Below are 18,014 nucleotides of genomic sequence, written 5' to 3'. Positions count from 1 at the left end.
AAAAATAAGTAATAATAAAACATTTTTTTAAATAATAAAACTCAGTATTTAATCACGAAAATAAATTCCTGAAATAATCAACAGAACCACTCCAATAATAAAATAGCTTAAAAAATAAAAACCCATGTGTAATATTATGAATTTTTGTTTTGATAAAAAAGTGTTACGTACACTTTCCAAATCAATGTTTCAATAAGATCCTACCGTAAGATGCAAAAACGAACACAAACGTCAGAAATGTGTGATATCAAATGCTTACGACAGCTTCATTTTTAAAAAGCAAAAGAACAGTGATAATGAAGACAAGGCGGTGGCATTTGGAGGCTGAAAGCAATTTGATTTATTTAACTTCAAAGAACAAAAGCTTATTCTTCTAAGAAATCAAAACACATTTTCTGTGGAAAAAAAAGAGACCATTTTAACCGCATTGCCAAAATAAATCAGGCAGAGAGCAAGTTAGATCTCACTACAAAAAAGACCTCAGGCCAGTGAAACAGGGGGAAAAAAATAAGGGGAAGAAGAAATGCCAACAACAGATTTTGTTTTTTAAAAAGAGAAGGAGAGAGAGAGAGAGAGAGAAATATAAGTCTAGTTTCTAGTATCAATCCCTAATTTTAAAAAAAGGAACCAAGCCAAGGAGTAGATATGATTTCACATGTGAATATTTAAATCAATTTCTTCACTAAAAATCCAAATTTAAACAAAAGCATTTTTCAGGAAAAAACAAAACATTCAAAACTGTATACTAGGCTGTATGAAAGGTGCGTAACACTCCTGTCTTACTTTATTAGCTATATTCTCGCAAACCTTCCGATTCAGTCCTGAACCAGAGATTTGGGGCCCAAATGGAAAAATGTCGGGATTTCTCTAGCTGGAAAATCAAGTGATGTTAAATACCCAAAACATACCCTTTGGGGGTGGGGGGCGGAGCAGGGGGTGTGAGAAATATTAAAATACCTAGCAAGAAAAATTTTAATGAATAAATTTTTTACATGTCAATGACTATTCCTTTCCCTTCTTTTTCAGAATCCATTCTCATCAGACTTGGCCACTCAGCAGGCCCCAACTCCAGGAGGCTCTGACCACAGCGTCCACTTTCCCCAGACCCAGATGGGAGGTCAGGCCTGTGACTCCAGAACCCTGGCAGGGGGCGGGGCTCTAAACTCCACCTTCTTGCTGGTGACTGAACACGTCACTTAAACTCTGTGCTTTCATTTGCAGAATCGGGCACTAACTAGCACCTACCTATTGCTGTTGTGAGGATTAAATCAGTGAATATGTGCGATGTGCCTTTCAAAGCATGTCAGGTACATAGTAAATACTGGATATACAACAGGTATTTAAATTACTCCATGGCTCATGAGCATTCATGATATAATTCTCTCCACTTCTGCGTTTGTTTGAAAATTTCCATAATAAAACTTTTTATTTTTAATTTCAAAACTAATTACAATAGAAGGCTCGGAAAACACATCCCCTTTCTAAGGTCACTCATGAGCTCGTTGTTGACTTTGGATGGCTTAGTCCAATATGATTACCCTCTAGTAAGATAGAGCCAACTACACGCCAGACTCTGTTGCACTTGCCTTAAATCAATGAATTTAATGTCCTTATGTCATATTCAAGGAAAGTGGGTTTACGTGGGAGTTAAGTACAATTTCCACGAGGTGAAGCTAGGATGGGAGACCACATCTGCTGGTCAAATCCAATGTTCTCTTACGAAATCCTGGCGGATGATTGTGCACTTTGAAGAGAATATCGAACTGTAAATCAGATGTGGTCAGGACTGTAGATGATTGGATCAAATTCTTATGGTCAGATACAGGCAGAATTTGGGCCAAGAAAACCATCTGAGCAATCCTAATTCTTGTAACCTTCTCAAATCTCAAGTGCCCCTCTCTCCAGGAAGTCGGGCCAAGACTGAGCCTGACACGGGATCATGCTGCACTTCCTGCCTCAGGGAGACCAGTGTCTTCTTACACAGGGTCTGCTCCAACACATGGCCAGGCTGAGGACTCAAGGGCAAACTGTTGTCACGACCCATAGCTTTCTCTGCTGCTGAGAGGGCTGGGCCTTCCTCACCTTACACACGTGGACAGCCAGATGCTTCTCTTCTCAGGATTAAAGTCCTCACGACTTTAATCAGATTTACCTCTTATTTACCAAAGTCACTCACATTCCAACTCGAATACCGAGAATACCATCCACTCCGTTCAATAAAACTTTCCGTGACGACAGAAGTGTTCCGGATCTGCACTGTCCGGTATGGCAGCCCTAGCTGGCCAACTGTGGCTACTGAACATGAGATGTGGATGAGTGCAACCGCAAAACTACATTTTTAATTTTGATTAGTTTAGATTTAAGTAGCCACAGGTGATTAGTGCCTACCATATTAGGACACAAGGTTCTGGATCACTGTGGAAATGCCCTCCATTCATGGGTCTAGGGGTGCCTCCTAGTAAAAGCATCTTAGGACAGTAGAAGAATATAGTTGGTCTTGTAGTCAGGTTCAAATCAGCTCCTCCTTCCAGTTAAGTGACCCTTAACATGTAACTTACCCTTTCCATTCACTGGCCCTCTCGTCTATAAAACTGGGAAAATGATGTCCATCCCATTAGAGAATTTTATAATGGTGACATGTGAGATCTGTATCAATCAATACAACGTCCAGACGACTAGAATACTGAATCGACATCAGCTGCTTTTACTGTCTTCATCATTCTCTTCCTTTTCTTAAATCCCTCTTGGTTCCCTCCCCAAGGCACCAGTAACTGGCTGAGAAGTCAGAGATAGACTTTTCTGCTCTTCTTTCTTTATTTTTAAAGTTTGTTTGTTTATTTATTTATTTGTTTATTTACTGAGAGAGAGAGAGAGAGAGAGAGAGAGCGCGCATGCACACATGCACCCACCAGCAGGGGAGGGGCAGAGAGAGAGGCAGAAAGAGAATCCCAAGCAGGCTCTGCACCGTTAGTGCAGAGGCCAACTCGGGGCTCGAATCCACAAACTGTGAGATCATGACCTGAGCCAAAATCAAGAGTCAGATGTAACATACTGAACAACCCCCATCACCCTTGTTCCTCTTCTTTAAAGAAAGCCCTATTGGCTTCTAAACTCAGGGAAATGGGCCAGATCGTTCCCAAATGCAAGACTGCGAGAACTAACCTTGGCAGCTCTCAGAGCCCCTGTGTCTTAGAGATTTCAAGAGCACTACTCCTCCAGATCATCCTCAACCCCTCCGAGCCTGGGCAGATTAGCAGAGAAACTTCACTTGCAAGGCACTTCTCTCCCCAACTCGGCTGCGCCAGCCACATCCCCGCTTGACTCCTGGGCTCAGGTTCAACCTTGCCTCTCTCCTGCACCTTTCAAGACCCCAGCCAGCCTACCTCCTCACGCCCCACCCTCCCCTCCCTTTGCCAGTGTGACCTCTTCTGCCTTCACATCCAGGCTCTGGAAGTTTGACTGGAGTTTCCAGAGCATAATCACTCCAGAGTCTGTGCACTCGCCTTCTTACACATAATAAGAAACGTGAAAGGGGTGAATGCTACCCAAGCCAGAACAGAAAGAAAAGAGTCCGATGAAAGCTAAGCCAATAGCAAATTATCACAAGCCTTTTTTCTTTTCCGAGCACAATCATTCAAAATGAAGATTGCCCAGCCAAGAAGCATCCACTTTTGCTTTTTAAATCACTTCAAAATATTTACTTGGAAGAGTAATACTCCTACTGGGGCACATCAAAGAAAACTGGTTTCCAACTCAATTGAAGGAAAAAACATAGGTTTGTTTGCTCCAGGCTTTTTCAAATCACAGTTTACCTAGAAATGACGACAAGATTATATTTCATTTCGCCTGCATGGGTTGTTAAAGGATATTTAATAAGCTGCCAACATTAAAAACCTGTGGTGATTTCACATTTTAAAAGTCTAGATTTCTGCCTTTTTTTTTTTTTTTTTTTGCAGAAGAACTAGCAACACTTAAGTGCCTTCTGCCTTGTGGTGATAGAAGCCCTGTGGCTGGGTTTGCCGCAATCCCGGCCATTCCACATTGCTTCTGAAGGAACCCTCTGTCCCCATTACCATGCAGGCCAGGCCCCTGGAGGCAGCCAAGCTCGTGGTCTCTTTACAAGAAGCTCTGAAAAGGCAAATAATCCCATTCCATCCCCGACAGTCCTACAGGTTGTCACTTCCCTGCCAAGTCATTCCCACACTCCCACACACCCCAGGAGGCTCCAGCACCTTCTCCCCACCGTGCCCCGCCCCCCATGTCACCCCAGCTGCAACTCACCTGCTACTCTGTGTCACTCCGTTCTCCCCTCACAGGGGTCACAGGCACCTCCCCATTGACGCCGTCAGTCCCACTAACTGACATCAAACTTCTCCGCTCCTTCTGGTTTGACTTGTGTTCCACTTTTGTCACTCTAAACCTGAGGAGGCAAAGAGCAGACGTGATGGGTGTTGCTTTTTTAGTAAAAAAGAATCAAGAGTGAATCAAAATTCTAGAGGATCCTGGGGCACCTTGGGGGGGGCTCAGTCTGCTAAGCATCCAACTCTTGATACGGGCTCAGGTCATGATTTCCCGGTCAGTGGGTTTGAGTCCCATGTGGAACTCTGTGCTGACAGGGCAGAAGCTGCTTGGGATGGTCTCTGCCCCTCCGTGGCTCATGCACACTCTGTCTCTCAAAATAAATAAATAAACTTTTACTTTTTTTTTTTTTTTTTTTAAATCTAGAGGATCCCAAAGGATCTCAGTCAAAAGTTGGGACATCAAGGAAAAAAGCCCTAGTCGATAGGAGGGGCGTTCCCACCCAGCAAATGCCCCTGTCCCCTGCCAAAGTTTCCAACTGATTTTCACTCAACACATCACACACAATGCTGGATACTTTACAGAGCATGAAAAATGCATTAAAAAGTTTGGGTACCCCAATTTTAAACAGCCTCAGGGTTGTGGTTTCTAACAAGGACACGAGATTACCATCAGTTGTTTTAACCACAGAAGGCTGGAGAAAAGCACAACTAGTTTTCAGTTAGACTGATGTAACCAAAATGTTCACTCCAGAACCGCCTCAGAGTGCACCCCTCAGAGAGACTTATCTCCGCACACACTTGGCCAGAGGAGCCCCAACCATGAATTTTATCAGAATCAGTTGGTGGTAGTTTCTGTGTGTGTTCCGTTTTTTTTTTTTTTTTTTTTTTTTAATTTTTTTTTTTCAACGTTTATTTATTTTTGGGACAGAGAGAGACAGAGCATGAACGGGGGAGGGGCAGAGAGAGAGGGAGATACAGAACCGGAAACAGGCTCCAGGCTCTGAGCCATCAGCCCAGAGCCTGACGCGGGGCTCGAACTCACGGACCGCGAGATCGTGACCTGGCTGAAGTCGGACGCTCAACCGACTGCGCCACCCAGGCGCCCCTGTTTTTTTTTTTTTTAAGGCAAATTTAGCCTTTCATTAAGGGTTAGGGGAAAAGTGAAGGGAATAAGGAGGAGATTTTCACTGAGAATTAGAGTCTGCTCGGCTTCCCCTCTCCTCTGAAGAGAACAGTCACCAGGCTCACGGCAGGGATTTTGTGCTCTGTAGTTCAGAGGCCCCCACACAGCCTCCAAGTTTGGCCTTCACCTGCAGATCATGAAAAACACGGTGGCGATCCACAGCACCCTCATAAACTGCATATTGTTACCAGGAAAACAAGTACAAGAATATGTCCATATGGGAAAAAGATAGAATAAAGATGCTCAGATTAGAAAAAACACGTACTCCTTCAGTTCACAAGAGTATCCCTCCAGCGAATGCAAAACTGAAAGTGGTTAAACATTTGATAAGAATCAAGCCCCTGAAGCTGCCACAAGGACTTCCGGCAGAGGAGGACCCATCTGGCACGCGGCTCGGCTCGAGAGTGCTGGGGAGTCAGTAGCGTGGTGGCATCTCAATCCCATACATCAGGAAGCACATATGTCCTGATGCCAGAACAGCTTCGTATTAAAAAATGAACATCAGGGGCGCCTGGGTGGCTCAGTCATGACCTCACCGTTCGTGGGTTCAAGCCCCGCGTCGGGCTCTGTGCTGACAGCTCAGAGCCTGGAGTCTGCTTGGGATTCTGTGTCTCCCTCTCTCTCTGCCCCTCCCCTGCTTGTACTCTCTCTCTCTCTCTCTCTCTCTCTCTCAAAAATAAATAAACATTAAAAAAATCTTTTTAATTAAATCATGTTTGTTTAAAGATAATGAGAAAGTGTTTTCATTAAAATATATCTTAGGGGTGCCTGGATGGCTCAGTCAGTTAAGCGTCAGACTCTTGATTTCTGCTCAGGTTATGACCTCACAGTTCATGAGATCAAGCCCTGTGTTGGGCTCTGCACTGACATGGAGCCTGGTTGGGATTCTCTCTCTCTTTCCTCTCTCTGCCTTTCTCTGCTTGTTCTCTTTCTCTCTTTCTCTCTCTGTCTCTCTCAAAAATAAACATGAAAAAAAATTTTTAATTAAAAAAATAAAATATATTTTAAATGTTTATCTACTTTTGAGAGAGGGAGAGAGAGAGAGAGACAGAGCATGAGTGGGGGAGGGGCAGAGCGAGAGGGAGACACAGACTCAGAAGCAGGCTCCAGGCTCTGAGCTGTCAGCACAGAGCCCAACATGGGGTTTGAACCCATAAACCTCGAGATCACAACCTGAGCCAAAGTGAGGCGCTTAACCAACTGAGCCACCCAGGTGCCCCAAAATATGAAATATTTAAAAAAAAAATTTTTTTTAACATTTATTCATTTTTGAGAGACAGAGTGTGAGTGAGGGTGGGACAGAGCGAGAGGGAGACACAGAATCCAAAGCGGGCTCCAGACTCTGAGCTGTCAGTCCAGAGCCCAATGTGGAGCTCAAACTCATGGGCTCAAGATCGTGACCTGAGCCTAAGTCAGACACTTAACCGACTGAGCCATCCAGGTGCCCCCCTAAAATATATTTTAAATAATAGTCATTTCCACTGGCAAAAAAAAAAAAAAAAATTAAAAGAGAAGTTAAGGAAATTTACTCAGTCTGACTGTTTTTCTAGTTCATGGTGTATCAAAATCCCAAAGTTTTTCCTAAAAGTTTCTCTCTAGTTCTGGTTTTAAATTTCCTTAAAACCACCTAAAACAAAATACATCCTCCTTCTTTGTCCAAATGAGATTACCAGCCACAGGGAGGAGGGAGACGCTGAGGAAGTAAAAGAAGAATCAGAGAAAAGTTGTAACTACAGATCTGCTCGGTGGAAATGTAAGAGCCCCTCTGAGCAACACGAGAGGCCAGTAATGATTAAACGCTCCCGGCATTCTCCATCCAAGAAAGAGAGCTGCATTTGGGGCATTTATAAGAGCCATGCTGAATCTCAGTTGAAAATTTCAGCAGATTTTTTTTTAAAGCAAACAAAATACGCTTTGTCTAAACAAGCCACAGGTTCTCATGACATTCCACATTCACAGACTCCCATGACTCTGCTTCTTAATAAAACAGTGTGGTCATGAGTTGTACTCTTTTGCTGTAAGCGGGCAAACAGCCCTGCAGTTTTCTCGTTTCTTGCGCATAATAAAAACCAAACCGAATCAAAATAATAGTAAGAGCCAACATCCAAATGAGTAAAAAGTGCGAAAACCGGTCGAAGTTACGTAAGTCATCGTATTTAATCATCACAGAACCCAGTGAGCTGAGCACCACTGCTGTCCTCGTTTTATAGAGGGGGAATCTGAGGCACAGAGAAAAGTGAGTTTGTAAGCAGTCGTGCCTGCACTCCAACCAGGTAGAGGCAACGAGTTCAGGCTACTCTGTCCAGGGTTTGTTCGCAGAGAAACAAGGAGCGTGGGCTCAGTACTGTCAGCTTTGGCATCCCCGGTCTGCCTCCAGCACACATACTCTTTTTATTTTATTTTATTTTTATAGGTTTTTTTTTTTTAAGTATATTTATTTATTTTGAGGTGGGGGAGGGGAAGAGAGAGAGGGAGACAGAGACTCCCAAGCAGGCTCTGTGCTGTCAGCACAGAGCCCGCGACTCGGGGCTCGAATTCACGAAACGTGAGATGGTGACCTGAGCCGAAATCAAGAGTCAGATGTCTAACCGACTGAGCCACCAGGGCTCTCCCAACCGGTGCACATAACTCAACCATCACTTTCTACTGCCTTTCCACGTGCAGCCTTGACAAGGCGGTTCCCGCGTGAGACTCAACATGGAAACAGCAGACGCCGCAAAAGCATCCTCCGTGCCGTCAGACCGATTCCCCGCTGAGCTGCAAGAGCTCCCCATCACATGCGGGTCACAAGGAAATGGTTCCGGAGGACTGGAAAGGCCAGGACACAAGGAAAGTGGCCTCAAAGAAGGCAGCCCTGGAATCCACACGGAATTTACGTGGCAGACACTGCAGAGCAGGGGACCAGCCCCACCCCTTCTCTCCTCCCCACGAGCTGGCACGGAGGGATGGCTGAGTGTCGGGGTCTGGACAGCAGCACGTGAGCGAAAATGAAACGTGTGGCTTCCGGGCCTGGCTCAGCAAACCTACGAACAATCTTCCTCGTACGTTTGCCTTCTACTTGCAAAGCTGGCAGGGCCGCAGGGTGGAAAGCACCTGGCAGGCTGATCCTGCACTCTGTACCAGTGAAATAGAAACTTCTGTTCTGTGGTGAGTTGAAGTTTGGGCATTATCTATTAGAGCAAGGCTGCTAGTGAATTTTGTGTGTTAGCCTGACTCGACTCACAGATCCCAAAGGGCTGGTATGATGCTATTTCTGGGGGTGCCTATGAGGGTGTTTCCAGAAGAGATTAATTAGCACTCAAATCCATAGATCGAGTAAAGAAGAGTAAAGCTCTCTCACCGATGAGGGTGTGCATCATCAAACCCCGTAAGAGACCAAACAGAACAAAAAGGCCCAGGCAGGAAGAATTTGTTTTTTTTTCTCTTCCTGCCCCGGAACATCAGCCTTGTGGTTCTCAGGCCTTTGGAATGGGGCTGAATTACACCATCAGCTTTCCTGGGTCTCCAGCTTGCAGAGGGCAGACTGTGGGACCTCTCGGCCTCCATAATCATGCAAGCCAATTCCTATATTAAATTTCCTCCTATATATATCCTATGAGCTCTGTTTGTCCAGAGAACCCTAATACAGCAAGGAATTAATTTTTTTTACCTTAATTAATACACCTGACCTCTAACCTAGCAATAGCCACCTCTTAGGATTCCTCTGCTGCTGGAAAAATGTAGGACTCACAGCAGAAAACATTTAAAAGTCCAGAGATATGACCCGAGCCAGGCTTAGGAGGTCATTCTCTATATTTAACAGGTACGCACCAATCCACACACCACAGAAAGCATGTCACACAAAGCCAAAGCATCCACAGGGATCTTACCTGCCAACAGAGAGGACGGTGACCTCTCCCTGACGCCTCGCGTGGCCCTGTTTGGATTTGTTGGTAGGTCTTATGAAGTGCCACCGTTTGTGCCTACACCGATGACACACGTCCCTCTCGACAGCACCGCCCACTGTGTGCAGATGGTGGCCACAGATGTGCTTCCCGGGGGTGCCTCCTGGCGACAAGGGCCCGGGACTCACAGGTGGGCTCCCAGGAGTGCTGGGCGTCACAGGGCTAAGGTGGGGAAGAGGAAACAGTAGAACCGGTTACTTACAAAAAGTACTAGCTAAGGCGATCTCTCCCTTGCAATTCAAATAGCAGGTTTAAATCACAGCCAAGTGTCTGCCTAGATCTCTCAACAAAGAGATCCCCCGGACACATGTGCGTTGAAGGAGAGACACACGTGAATTCCCAACAAATTATCAAATGACTTAAAATAGAATGTTTGATCCAGACTGACTACTGCATCAAAGGAAGAAAGCTTTTAGGTCAAGATATCAAAAGTAATCCTCCAGCGATGTTGATGGTGTTGACAGCAATAACAAAAAGAGCTAACAGTATTCTAAGCATTTGATATGTGTTAATTCAGTTAATCTTTACAAAACCTTCCAAGGTTGGTATTATGAACTTCCTCATTTTAAACATGAGAAGTTAAGGAACTTGCCAAGGACACACAGCTAATAAATGATGGATCTGAGATCCAGATCTGGAAAGTCTAATTCTAGAAACCATGCACTTAAGCACCATGCTACAGTGCTTCAAAAAAACAAGGGAGCCCACATTCTTTGATAGCCCGGGGAAAAAAGTCCAGGCAAAACATAAAAAGGAGAAGTATATAGGTCAGATGTTGGCAACTTTCAAAAGACACGTCAAGACCAGATCTGGTCCACTAGAAAAGGAGGACTTAAAACAGGACAGGGCCAGCCCGACCAGGCATCAGCCCTGCGTCATGGTAGAGGCGGGCAAGGTGGGGTGGCATGTCACCGCACAGGCTGACACCTGAGCCTGTCCTAGAGCCCCAGAGGCACGTGGATGTCTTATGACAGCATGAACCAGCCTTTCTGCTGCTGAGAACCATCCCACTTGCACTTTTTTTTTTTTTTTTTTTTTTTTTTTTTTTATTTATTTTTGGGACAGAGATAGACAGAGCATGAACGGGGGAGGGGCACAGAGAGAGGGAGACAGAATCGGAAGCAGGCTCCAGGATCCGAGCCATCAGCCCAGAGCCTGACGCGGGGCTCGAACCCACGGACCGCGAGATCGTGACCTGGCTGAAGTCGGACGCTTAACCGACTGCGCCACCCAGGCGCCCCTCACTTGCACTTTTAAAAAGAAGTGTGCATGGTTGAGGAGAGTCTCAAACACCACGGACAGCCAAAAGCTTTCTGGTGTTCGTTAGGGATGCTCTTTAGGTTGTTAAAATAAAAACACGCAGCAGCAGCTTTCTGAGATAAAACAATGCCAAATTAACACCACATAGTGGAAAGCAGAATTCAAAATTTTTGTTTAACAACATCCGTTTGACAAACGTTCGAGTACCTGCGGTGCATAAAAGCCAATGGCAGGCACTATACCACGCCCAAAAATAACCGAGGCAAACACGCCGTGAGCCAACATGGTCCAAACACCATGGTCAGGGCTGGAACGTGGGAGAAATCCCAGCTCATATGTCTCTATGTAGCTCTATGAACTACACCACCAGGACTTCCTAAACAGAGCTTCCTGCATGAGCTTCCTGGTGAAAATGCAAGCCTAACACACCAGTCTGACAAACACAAGATATCCAAGATATGCCAGATGCACCGCCCCACAGAGTAAGCAGGAAAAAGGTGCCAAACTCCTTGCCCTGTCCCTCGGTCCCAACTTGCCCTCCTGGCCCTTCTTCCTACTGTCCACGGTGCGTTCTCTGGCCTCCCTGGACTGAACCTTTGGGGCTTTCTCCACCTACAAGCAAGCAGCCCCTGCCTCTTGTCTCTGCCTGTCGAACCTGGGTCAGATGGCATTTCCGTGGACCTTCTATGAACCTTCCGTCACCTCCCACTGGCCCCATGGAGTTTGCAGAGCATCCAGTCTTTGCTTCTCCCACAGCACAGTCATGCGCATCCCCATCGTAAGGCCTCACACCCACACCTCCATTCCCCACTAGACCGAGTCTCCGTGCCAACAATCTGTGAATGCCCAGCTCCAGCACTGTGCCCAGCACTGAGCAGGCATTCAATAAATGCTCCTAGCTGACGAAATAAAAAATTATATAGAAATATAGTTATCTGTAATTCATTAGGAAGGACTATAATGCTCCATAACCAAACCAGCCTAATTTTTGCTGAATCATCGTTACTCCTGGAGGTCTCTCAATGCCCCAGGCCACTTGTCTTCCTTATAATAACCCAAGAAAGTGGGTACAATGGCCATCTCCATTTATAAATGATAGAACTTGAGCTCAGAGTGGTTAGTTAACTTGCCCACAAAGAGGTGGCCAATAAGTGGTGCCCAATTCCAAGGCTGTTAACTTCTTCAGCATATCTCCAACACTGCAGTTCTCAACCAGGGCTGAGTTCTCCCCAGTGGACGCTGATGCTGTGTGGGGACATTCTGGGTTGTCACATGGGGGACTGGGGGGGGGGGGGGCAGAGAAGACACCAGAATCTAGTGAGCAGAGACCAGGAACACCGATAAACATCCCAGGATGCACAGGACGGTTCCCCAAAGCAAAGAATTATCTGGCCCAAATGTCAACAGTACCAAAGCTGGGAAACCTGTTCTAATAGATAAGCAAAAAAAAAAAAAAAGTCCCACTGAAGGGAGTGGAGAGAGAAGCGCTCACCTTTCAGGGTCACCCAGGCTGTTATCTGCTACCATTGCCTTTAAAACATCAACGTTTGCTAAGGAAAAAAAAAGAAAGTAAAGGATTACAATGGGATGAATCACATGAGCAATCCTAGAATTATTACATCAGAAAAGCTGTTGGTAGAAAAATAAGAAAGAAAAGAAAAGCTGTTGGGAAAACATCCGAGTTCCTTCAGTTCACAGGACCCTGGGGTCCCAGAGAAGGGAGAGTTTTTCCCAAGGCAACCCCTCGAAATGGCACCATCGACAGATAACTCACCATGCTGGAATTTAGTATGAGTGCCAGACAGTCTACACAAAGGAAAGCAGATTATTGCAGAGCTGTGCTTCTGACACGTCATTCCAACATAACATAGAAACATACACTTCTTCCCCCCATCCCAAACCACAGGGAAATTTACATGTTGCTATTCCACTGCATTCAACTCCCTTTGCTAAATATGCATGACATGCATGTCTTAAGAGACCTGTATTCTAAGTAACTAACTTGAATCTAAAAAAATAAATTAAAAAAAAAAAATAAACCGGTTAAAAAAAAAAAAAAAAAGATCTGTATTCTAACAAGTTACACATGCCCAAATCACAAGCCTTCACCTCTGGATCCACATGTATTATCAGGTCTGTCTCACATATAATCAGGGATGGGAGATAATTTTCCAGGTGGGCCATTTGGCTTAGCTCAGCTTCAGGACCATATAAGACCTTAACTCTGGCCAGATACTTTAAATTTCCAAGAGGTGGTCACAAATATAAGTTACCTAATATGGACTGAATTAAATTGGACTTCTAACATTAATTTTTCAAAAAATCCAAATTTTTAGGTGGAGGGTGTAGGCTATCAACAAAAACAAACTGTATCTAAGCTTCTTGGGTCCCCACTCCCCCTCCCCCTCCCGCCTCCACAAACACACATCTTTAAGCCTCTTACAGAGCAGTTAGACTCTCAAGGATGAAAGACTGAATGTTCAAGTTCCTTTTGGATATTTAATTGGCAAGGCCAAATGTTATTACTGACTCCTACCCTTTTCATTGATTTTTAAAGTGCTGTTCTCATGAAGGACCACAAATTCTCCAGAGATGAAATAAAAAATCACTATTTATCATGTGGGCCAACACCAACATTTAACATTTAACATTTCAAATGACATCCCTAGGGGAAGAAAATTCAACACTACTGATTTTAAGTATTAACAGTGAAGGGTTTATCCAGTGATTCTCAACTTTTTAAAAACTAAATTTATCTGGGCACCTGGGTGGCCCAGTTAAGCACCTGCTTCTTGATTTCGGCTCAGGTCATGATATCACTGTGAGTCTGAGCCCCACATCAGACTCCACACTGAGTATGGAGCCTGCTTGGGATTCTCTCTCTCTCCCTCTCTCTCTGCCCCTCCCCAACTTCTCTCAAATAAATTAAATTTAAGTTTTTTAATTGAAATAATTATTGGCCCACCCAGGAGCCTTTTGCAACATCTTTTTCCTAATCACCCTCTCATGAAATTCTAATCTTGAAGATGCATACCTGTTTACATAGTAGATGCAAATCTGTGTTTTATATGTAAAATAATTAGGGGTTTTTGCTCCCATGATCCATTTCCCCCCTTTACAACCCTTACAAATAAACAGATTCTTTTAAAAGAAATACTAACACAACATGCCATCTTTCCTTTTTTTTTTTGTAAGTTTATTTATTTTGAGAGAGAGAGACAGCGTGCGAACAGGGGAAGGGCAGAGAAAGGAGGAGAGACAGAATTCGAAGCAGGCTCCGCACCATCAGCACAGAGCCCAGTTGGGAGCTTGAACTCATGAACCGTGAGATCATGACCTGAGCCGAAATCAAGAGTTGGACGCTTAACTGACTGAGCCCCCCAGGTGTAACCATTAACACAGCAGGCCATCTTTTCTAAAAGAAATATCCTCTTTGCCCTTCATGACTGTCTGTGAGGATGGCCAAATGCATTCCCTAACACACGTTTTGACCTAAGTAAGCCTCTTGTCGTTACTGAAAACGTACTGAAATGGATCGGCAGCTTGTATGTTCTCCCACACAACAAAGAAGACACGTTACCTTCTGTGACACAAACTCCAATACAGTCTAGTGATGTCACTCATTTTCCTTTTGACTAATAATAAGGATGCACAAAATTAATTTCTGTGTAGTCAAGGGGTTTAGGGAATACCCACAGTAATTTGCCAGTTGACGCTTATTCTCTGCCATCTAAACTTCAAGACTACAAACAATAAAGAGGGAAAACAACAACAACAAAAAAGGTATGAAAATAAAGACAGCACTAACGGCACTCACTTACAAGAATGGGCTTTTTAAAAACAAAAGTTTAAATTAGTTGCCGGAGAAAATTTACCACCTCTAAAGATGACCTTCCTTAGAAACATGGAGTCAGAAAATGATCGAGGAAGATTATTAAAATACATTAAAATCATTCCTAAAACTGTTCTTTTATAAACTTGTGTTATTTTTTCTATATTTATGTGCTCCTGTACCTCGCCCTTATCTCTCATAAAAATTAATAAATAGCCCCATTGTTTGCTATGAGTGAATTCTTTAAGAGTGGACTCAAGTTTCTGTGTAAACATGACCCACACCCTCCCTGTCCGAGGAGGTTCAGTGTGTGAGGTCATGTGGTTTCCCGGGATGAGAAAACTTTCTAACATAACCTCACCATTAGGACTCAAACACATGCTTGAATTTGGCTGTAGAATTACTATGAAGGAGCAATCATCTGATTAAGTTCTTTTGAATATGTATCCCCTCCTTGATTGTGACTCATAACTCCAATAAGCCATAAAAGATGGCTCCCCTGCTCTTGTAAACATTCTGTCGACTCTACTTCCCTTCATGGGTATCCAGAGAATGGGAGGGGTCAGTTACAGGGCAAGGAAAGCCTGTCAGGAACAGGAGACATTTTCTAGAGAGTAGGAATTTCATGAAATGCTTCCTCTCTTCTGTCCTGAATTTCTGCCTGATCTTAGGTATAAAGCAGTGAAAATGAGGCAGGAGAAATGCCCTATTTCTTCCACTACCAGTCTTTTCTGCAAACATTCCCTTGCAATCAAGGCAAATCCCCAGGCCAGAACTATTGCCACCGGCCAAATCTGAGTGCCTGCCATGTGCCAGCCACTGACCGAAAGCTTTAGAGACCCTACCATGTTTGACTCTCCTGACAAGTCCAGAATAGACAGAATCATCATGCCCATTTTACAGATACAGAGGCTGAGGCACTAAAGATCATAACTGACTGGCCAGAGTCACACAGCTAGCGTGACAGAGCTGGACACAAACCCTGGTCCATCTGACTTTGGGTGGGTGCTTTTGACCCCATGTTATCCTTTTCATTCTTCAATGTCCAAGTCCCTACCCAAATGATCAATAGTTTAATGCTTCATAGGGCATTTGCATAATCATTATAGCAATTTTCAGAGACCTACTCAGTAATGATAATTTGTAACCGAATCCCTCCTGCCATAGTATCAATTGAACCCCAAGGTAAGCATTTCACAAAAGGATCTCCCTGCCTAGAATAATCACAGTATCTTCATTGTTACCAGATCAGATAGTTTAAGGGCCTGCAAGAGAGCTATAAACGTGCAGGTATTTTCCAAATTCCCATAGAACCCAAGAAAACCCCAATGACCACCCACACACTCTTCAATTCAATCTATTTACAAAGATAAATTAAGGGTAGCACTGTGGTTAATCCAAGCCTTGAGATTAGCAGGACAGTGATCAGTATGCAGGTCAGCTGATAAATGTATCCCTCAAAAGATTTACCTAAACGAACCTGATTTGCAACATTCGAGACACGATATGTTTAAACCATAAGCAAGAATGTCACCATGAGTACAGGTGAAATATTACCCCATTAGTCAAATTAAAAATGCAAAGCAGAAGACTATTCATAAATCATGATAGCAAATGTTTTAAAATATGTAAGTACAGGCAAAGAAAACCTAAATAAACATGGCAAATGGTAATGGATGGGTTGTATTTAATTGTATTCCTTTTTTTTTTTTTTCAATTTTAAAGGAAAAGTTATGTTACCGTGTGCTTACAATTAAAGAAATGGAAAACTGAATTAATGTCAATAGGCAGGTCTAAATTGATATTAAGTCCAGAGACTGCTAAAGACATAGACAAAAGATTAAAAATGCATTTGTTCTCTAGAGAATTGAAGTCTCAAAGCAAACCAAAGAAGCTAGGATATAAACTGGTAAGAGACCCAACAATGGATCTAATTCCCTAGCTGTGGTTTGGGCACAGGCTGGAAGGAAGCTAGAGATGGCCATGTCTGGAAAAGGGATGTCCAGTGAGGACAGATGTCTCCTGGTGGCCAAGGAGAACCAAGGGCCACCCAAAGGATCCGAACCACCACTCATGCTCACAGGTCACTGGAGAAATCACAGGAGACAAATGAAGGCATGGACGGGGGGAGAGGGGAAAAACCAGGGAGCAGAGGAGAAAGAAGGAAAACAGGACCTTAGCTGCTACTTTCATGTACCTACCGGTAATTAACACAGAGGAAACAAAAAGGTTTCTTCCCAAAAGGAAAAGGACATCATTAAAAAAGAAAAGGACAGACCTGTTTGCCCATGAGTGTGGGAGGTAGGAAACTACACAGCAAGCTTGTTCCAGAAAGTCAAACGCTTTTCCTCTGCTGTAATGAAGCAGAGTGCCACTGTTGGCCCATCCTGCCATATGCTGCTTGTCGTATGAGCTCTGGGCCAGTTTCCTCATCTGCAAGATGTGATGGTAAAAGGGCCTACCTCCATAAGGTAGTTTTGAGAATTTAATGACTTAATGCTTAAGAGTTTTATAAACTATCCCAGCTGTACACTTTATCTCTTTGAAAGGAAGACCCCTCCATCCCTCCTTCCTGCTACCAGGAAAGAGGCAGTAACAGCAAGTGGTTAAGTACAGACTCTGGAGGCAGATGCTACAGTTCAAATCTCAGCTCTGCCACTTGCCAGCCGTGTGATGTTGGCAAGCTAGTTAAGCACTGTGGGCCTTTTGGTTTCTCAACTGTAAATTGGGAATGAAGTATCTGAATCGAAAGGTTGTTAGTCCCTAGAAAGCCCTCAGGGCCACCATATGGCAAACACTCAGCTCATACAAGGAAGTTGTACATAAGAACTTCAGCCCTTGCAAAGTTTTCACAATTTATTTATTTCTGATCCAACAGTCAGTCCCACCACATCCCATACTAACTAATTTAGCAGCTGCCCCAGCTCTCAGAAGCCCCAGTCCCAAAGGCCCCCAAGATCCCAAAGCCATGTGAGGTAGTTTCCAATGCACAAGGCATGCCATGCCTCACCATGTGTACCTCCGTTGGCCTGAAGTTTCCATGCCAAGAACATATTTGTTTATTTCTTGTGCAAATTAAAAATGATTTCTTATGTAGAAATGTGCACCATTGGGTATTAATGAATAACATCACCAAATATATTCCCTGAAGGAAGGTCTCCGGAAGGCAGAGATCAAAATCCAAGTATTCTGGTCATTTTTGTTCTTACTTTAAATGCCATTCTAATAAGATTGATTATGCGGTTTTACATCCTGTAGAAACTGAAACCACAAATTAAAGAGAGGAGAGGTAATGCTGTGTAGTTGAAAGAGACCCAGCTAGGGCTAAGCTGTTCACTGACCATGTGAACTCAACTACTTGAAGCCTTCATTTCTGCACCTGTAAAATGGGTATAACAATACTAATTTTAGAGGTGCCTGGGTGGCTCAGCCAGTTAAGTATCTGACTCTTAATTCTGGCTCAGGTCACGATCTCATGGTCGTGGGATCCAGCC

General features: G+C 44.0%; 1 protein-coding gene across 2 annotated transcripts in view; it reads right to left on the bottom strand.

Annotated features, from left to right (window-relative positions):
- The window catches only part of RELL1 (RELT like 1), a 69,549-nt gene that overhangs the window by 14,873 nt on the left and 36,662 nt on the right, over window positions 1–18,014 (bottom strand). The window contains exons 4-7 of one of the 2 annotated variants that reach the window (XM_086705250.1): window positions 12,181–12,238; window positions 9,354–9,590; window positions 4,282–4,420; window positions 3,404–3,812 (exon numbers count right to left, since the gene is read on the bottom strand). In XM_086705250.1, coding sequence (XP_086561376.1) covers window positions 4,285–4,420; window positions 9,354–9,590; window positions 12,181–12,238 — 431 coding nt within the window. In that variant the 3' untranslated portion in view covers window positions 3,404–3,812; window positions 4,282–4,284. Of the gene's footprint in view, window positions 1–3,403; window positions 3,813–4,281; window positions 4,421–9,353; window positions 9,591–12,180; window positions 12,239–18,014 lie in introns of those variants that run through there. The other variant, XM_025921698.2, reaches the window with a different exon arrangement.

The sequence above is a fragment of the Puma concolor genome, chromosome B1, assembly GCF_028749965.1.
Source record: "Puma concolor isolate L17-30 chromosome B1, mPumCon1.1.hap2, whole genome shotgun sequence".
Classification (NCBI taxonomy): Eukaryota; Metazoa; Chordata; class Mammalia; order Carnivora; family Felidae; genus Puma; species Puma concolor.
The sequence above is the reverse complement of the archived record's forward strand: the minus strand, read 5'-3'. Positions and strand labels throughout refer to the sequence as shown.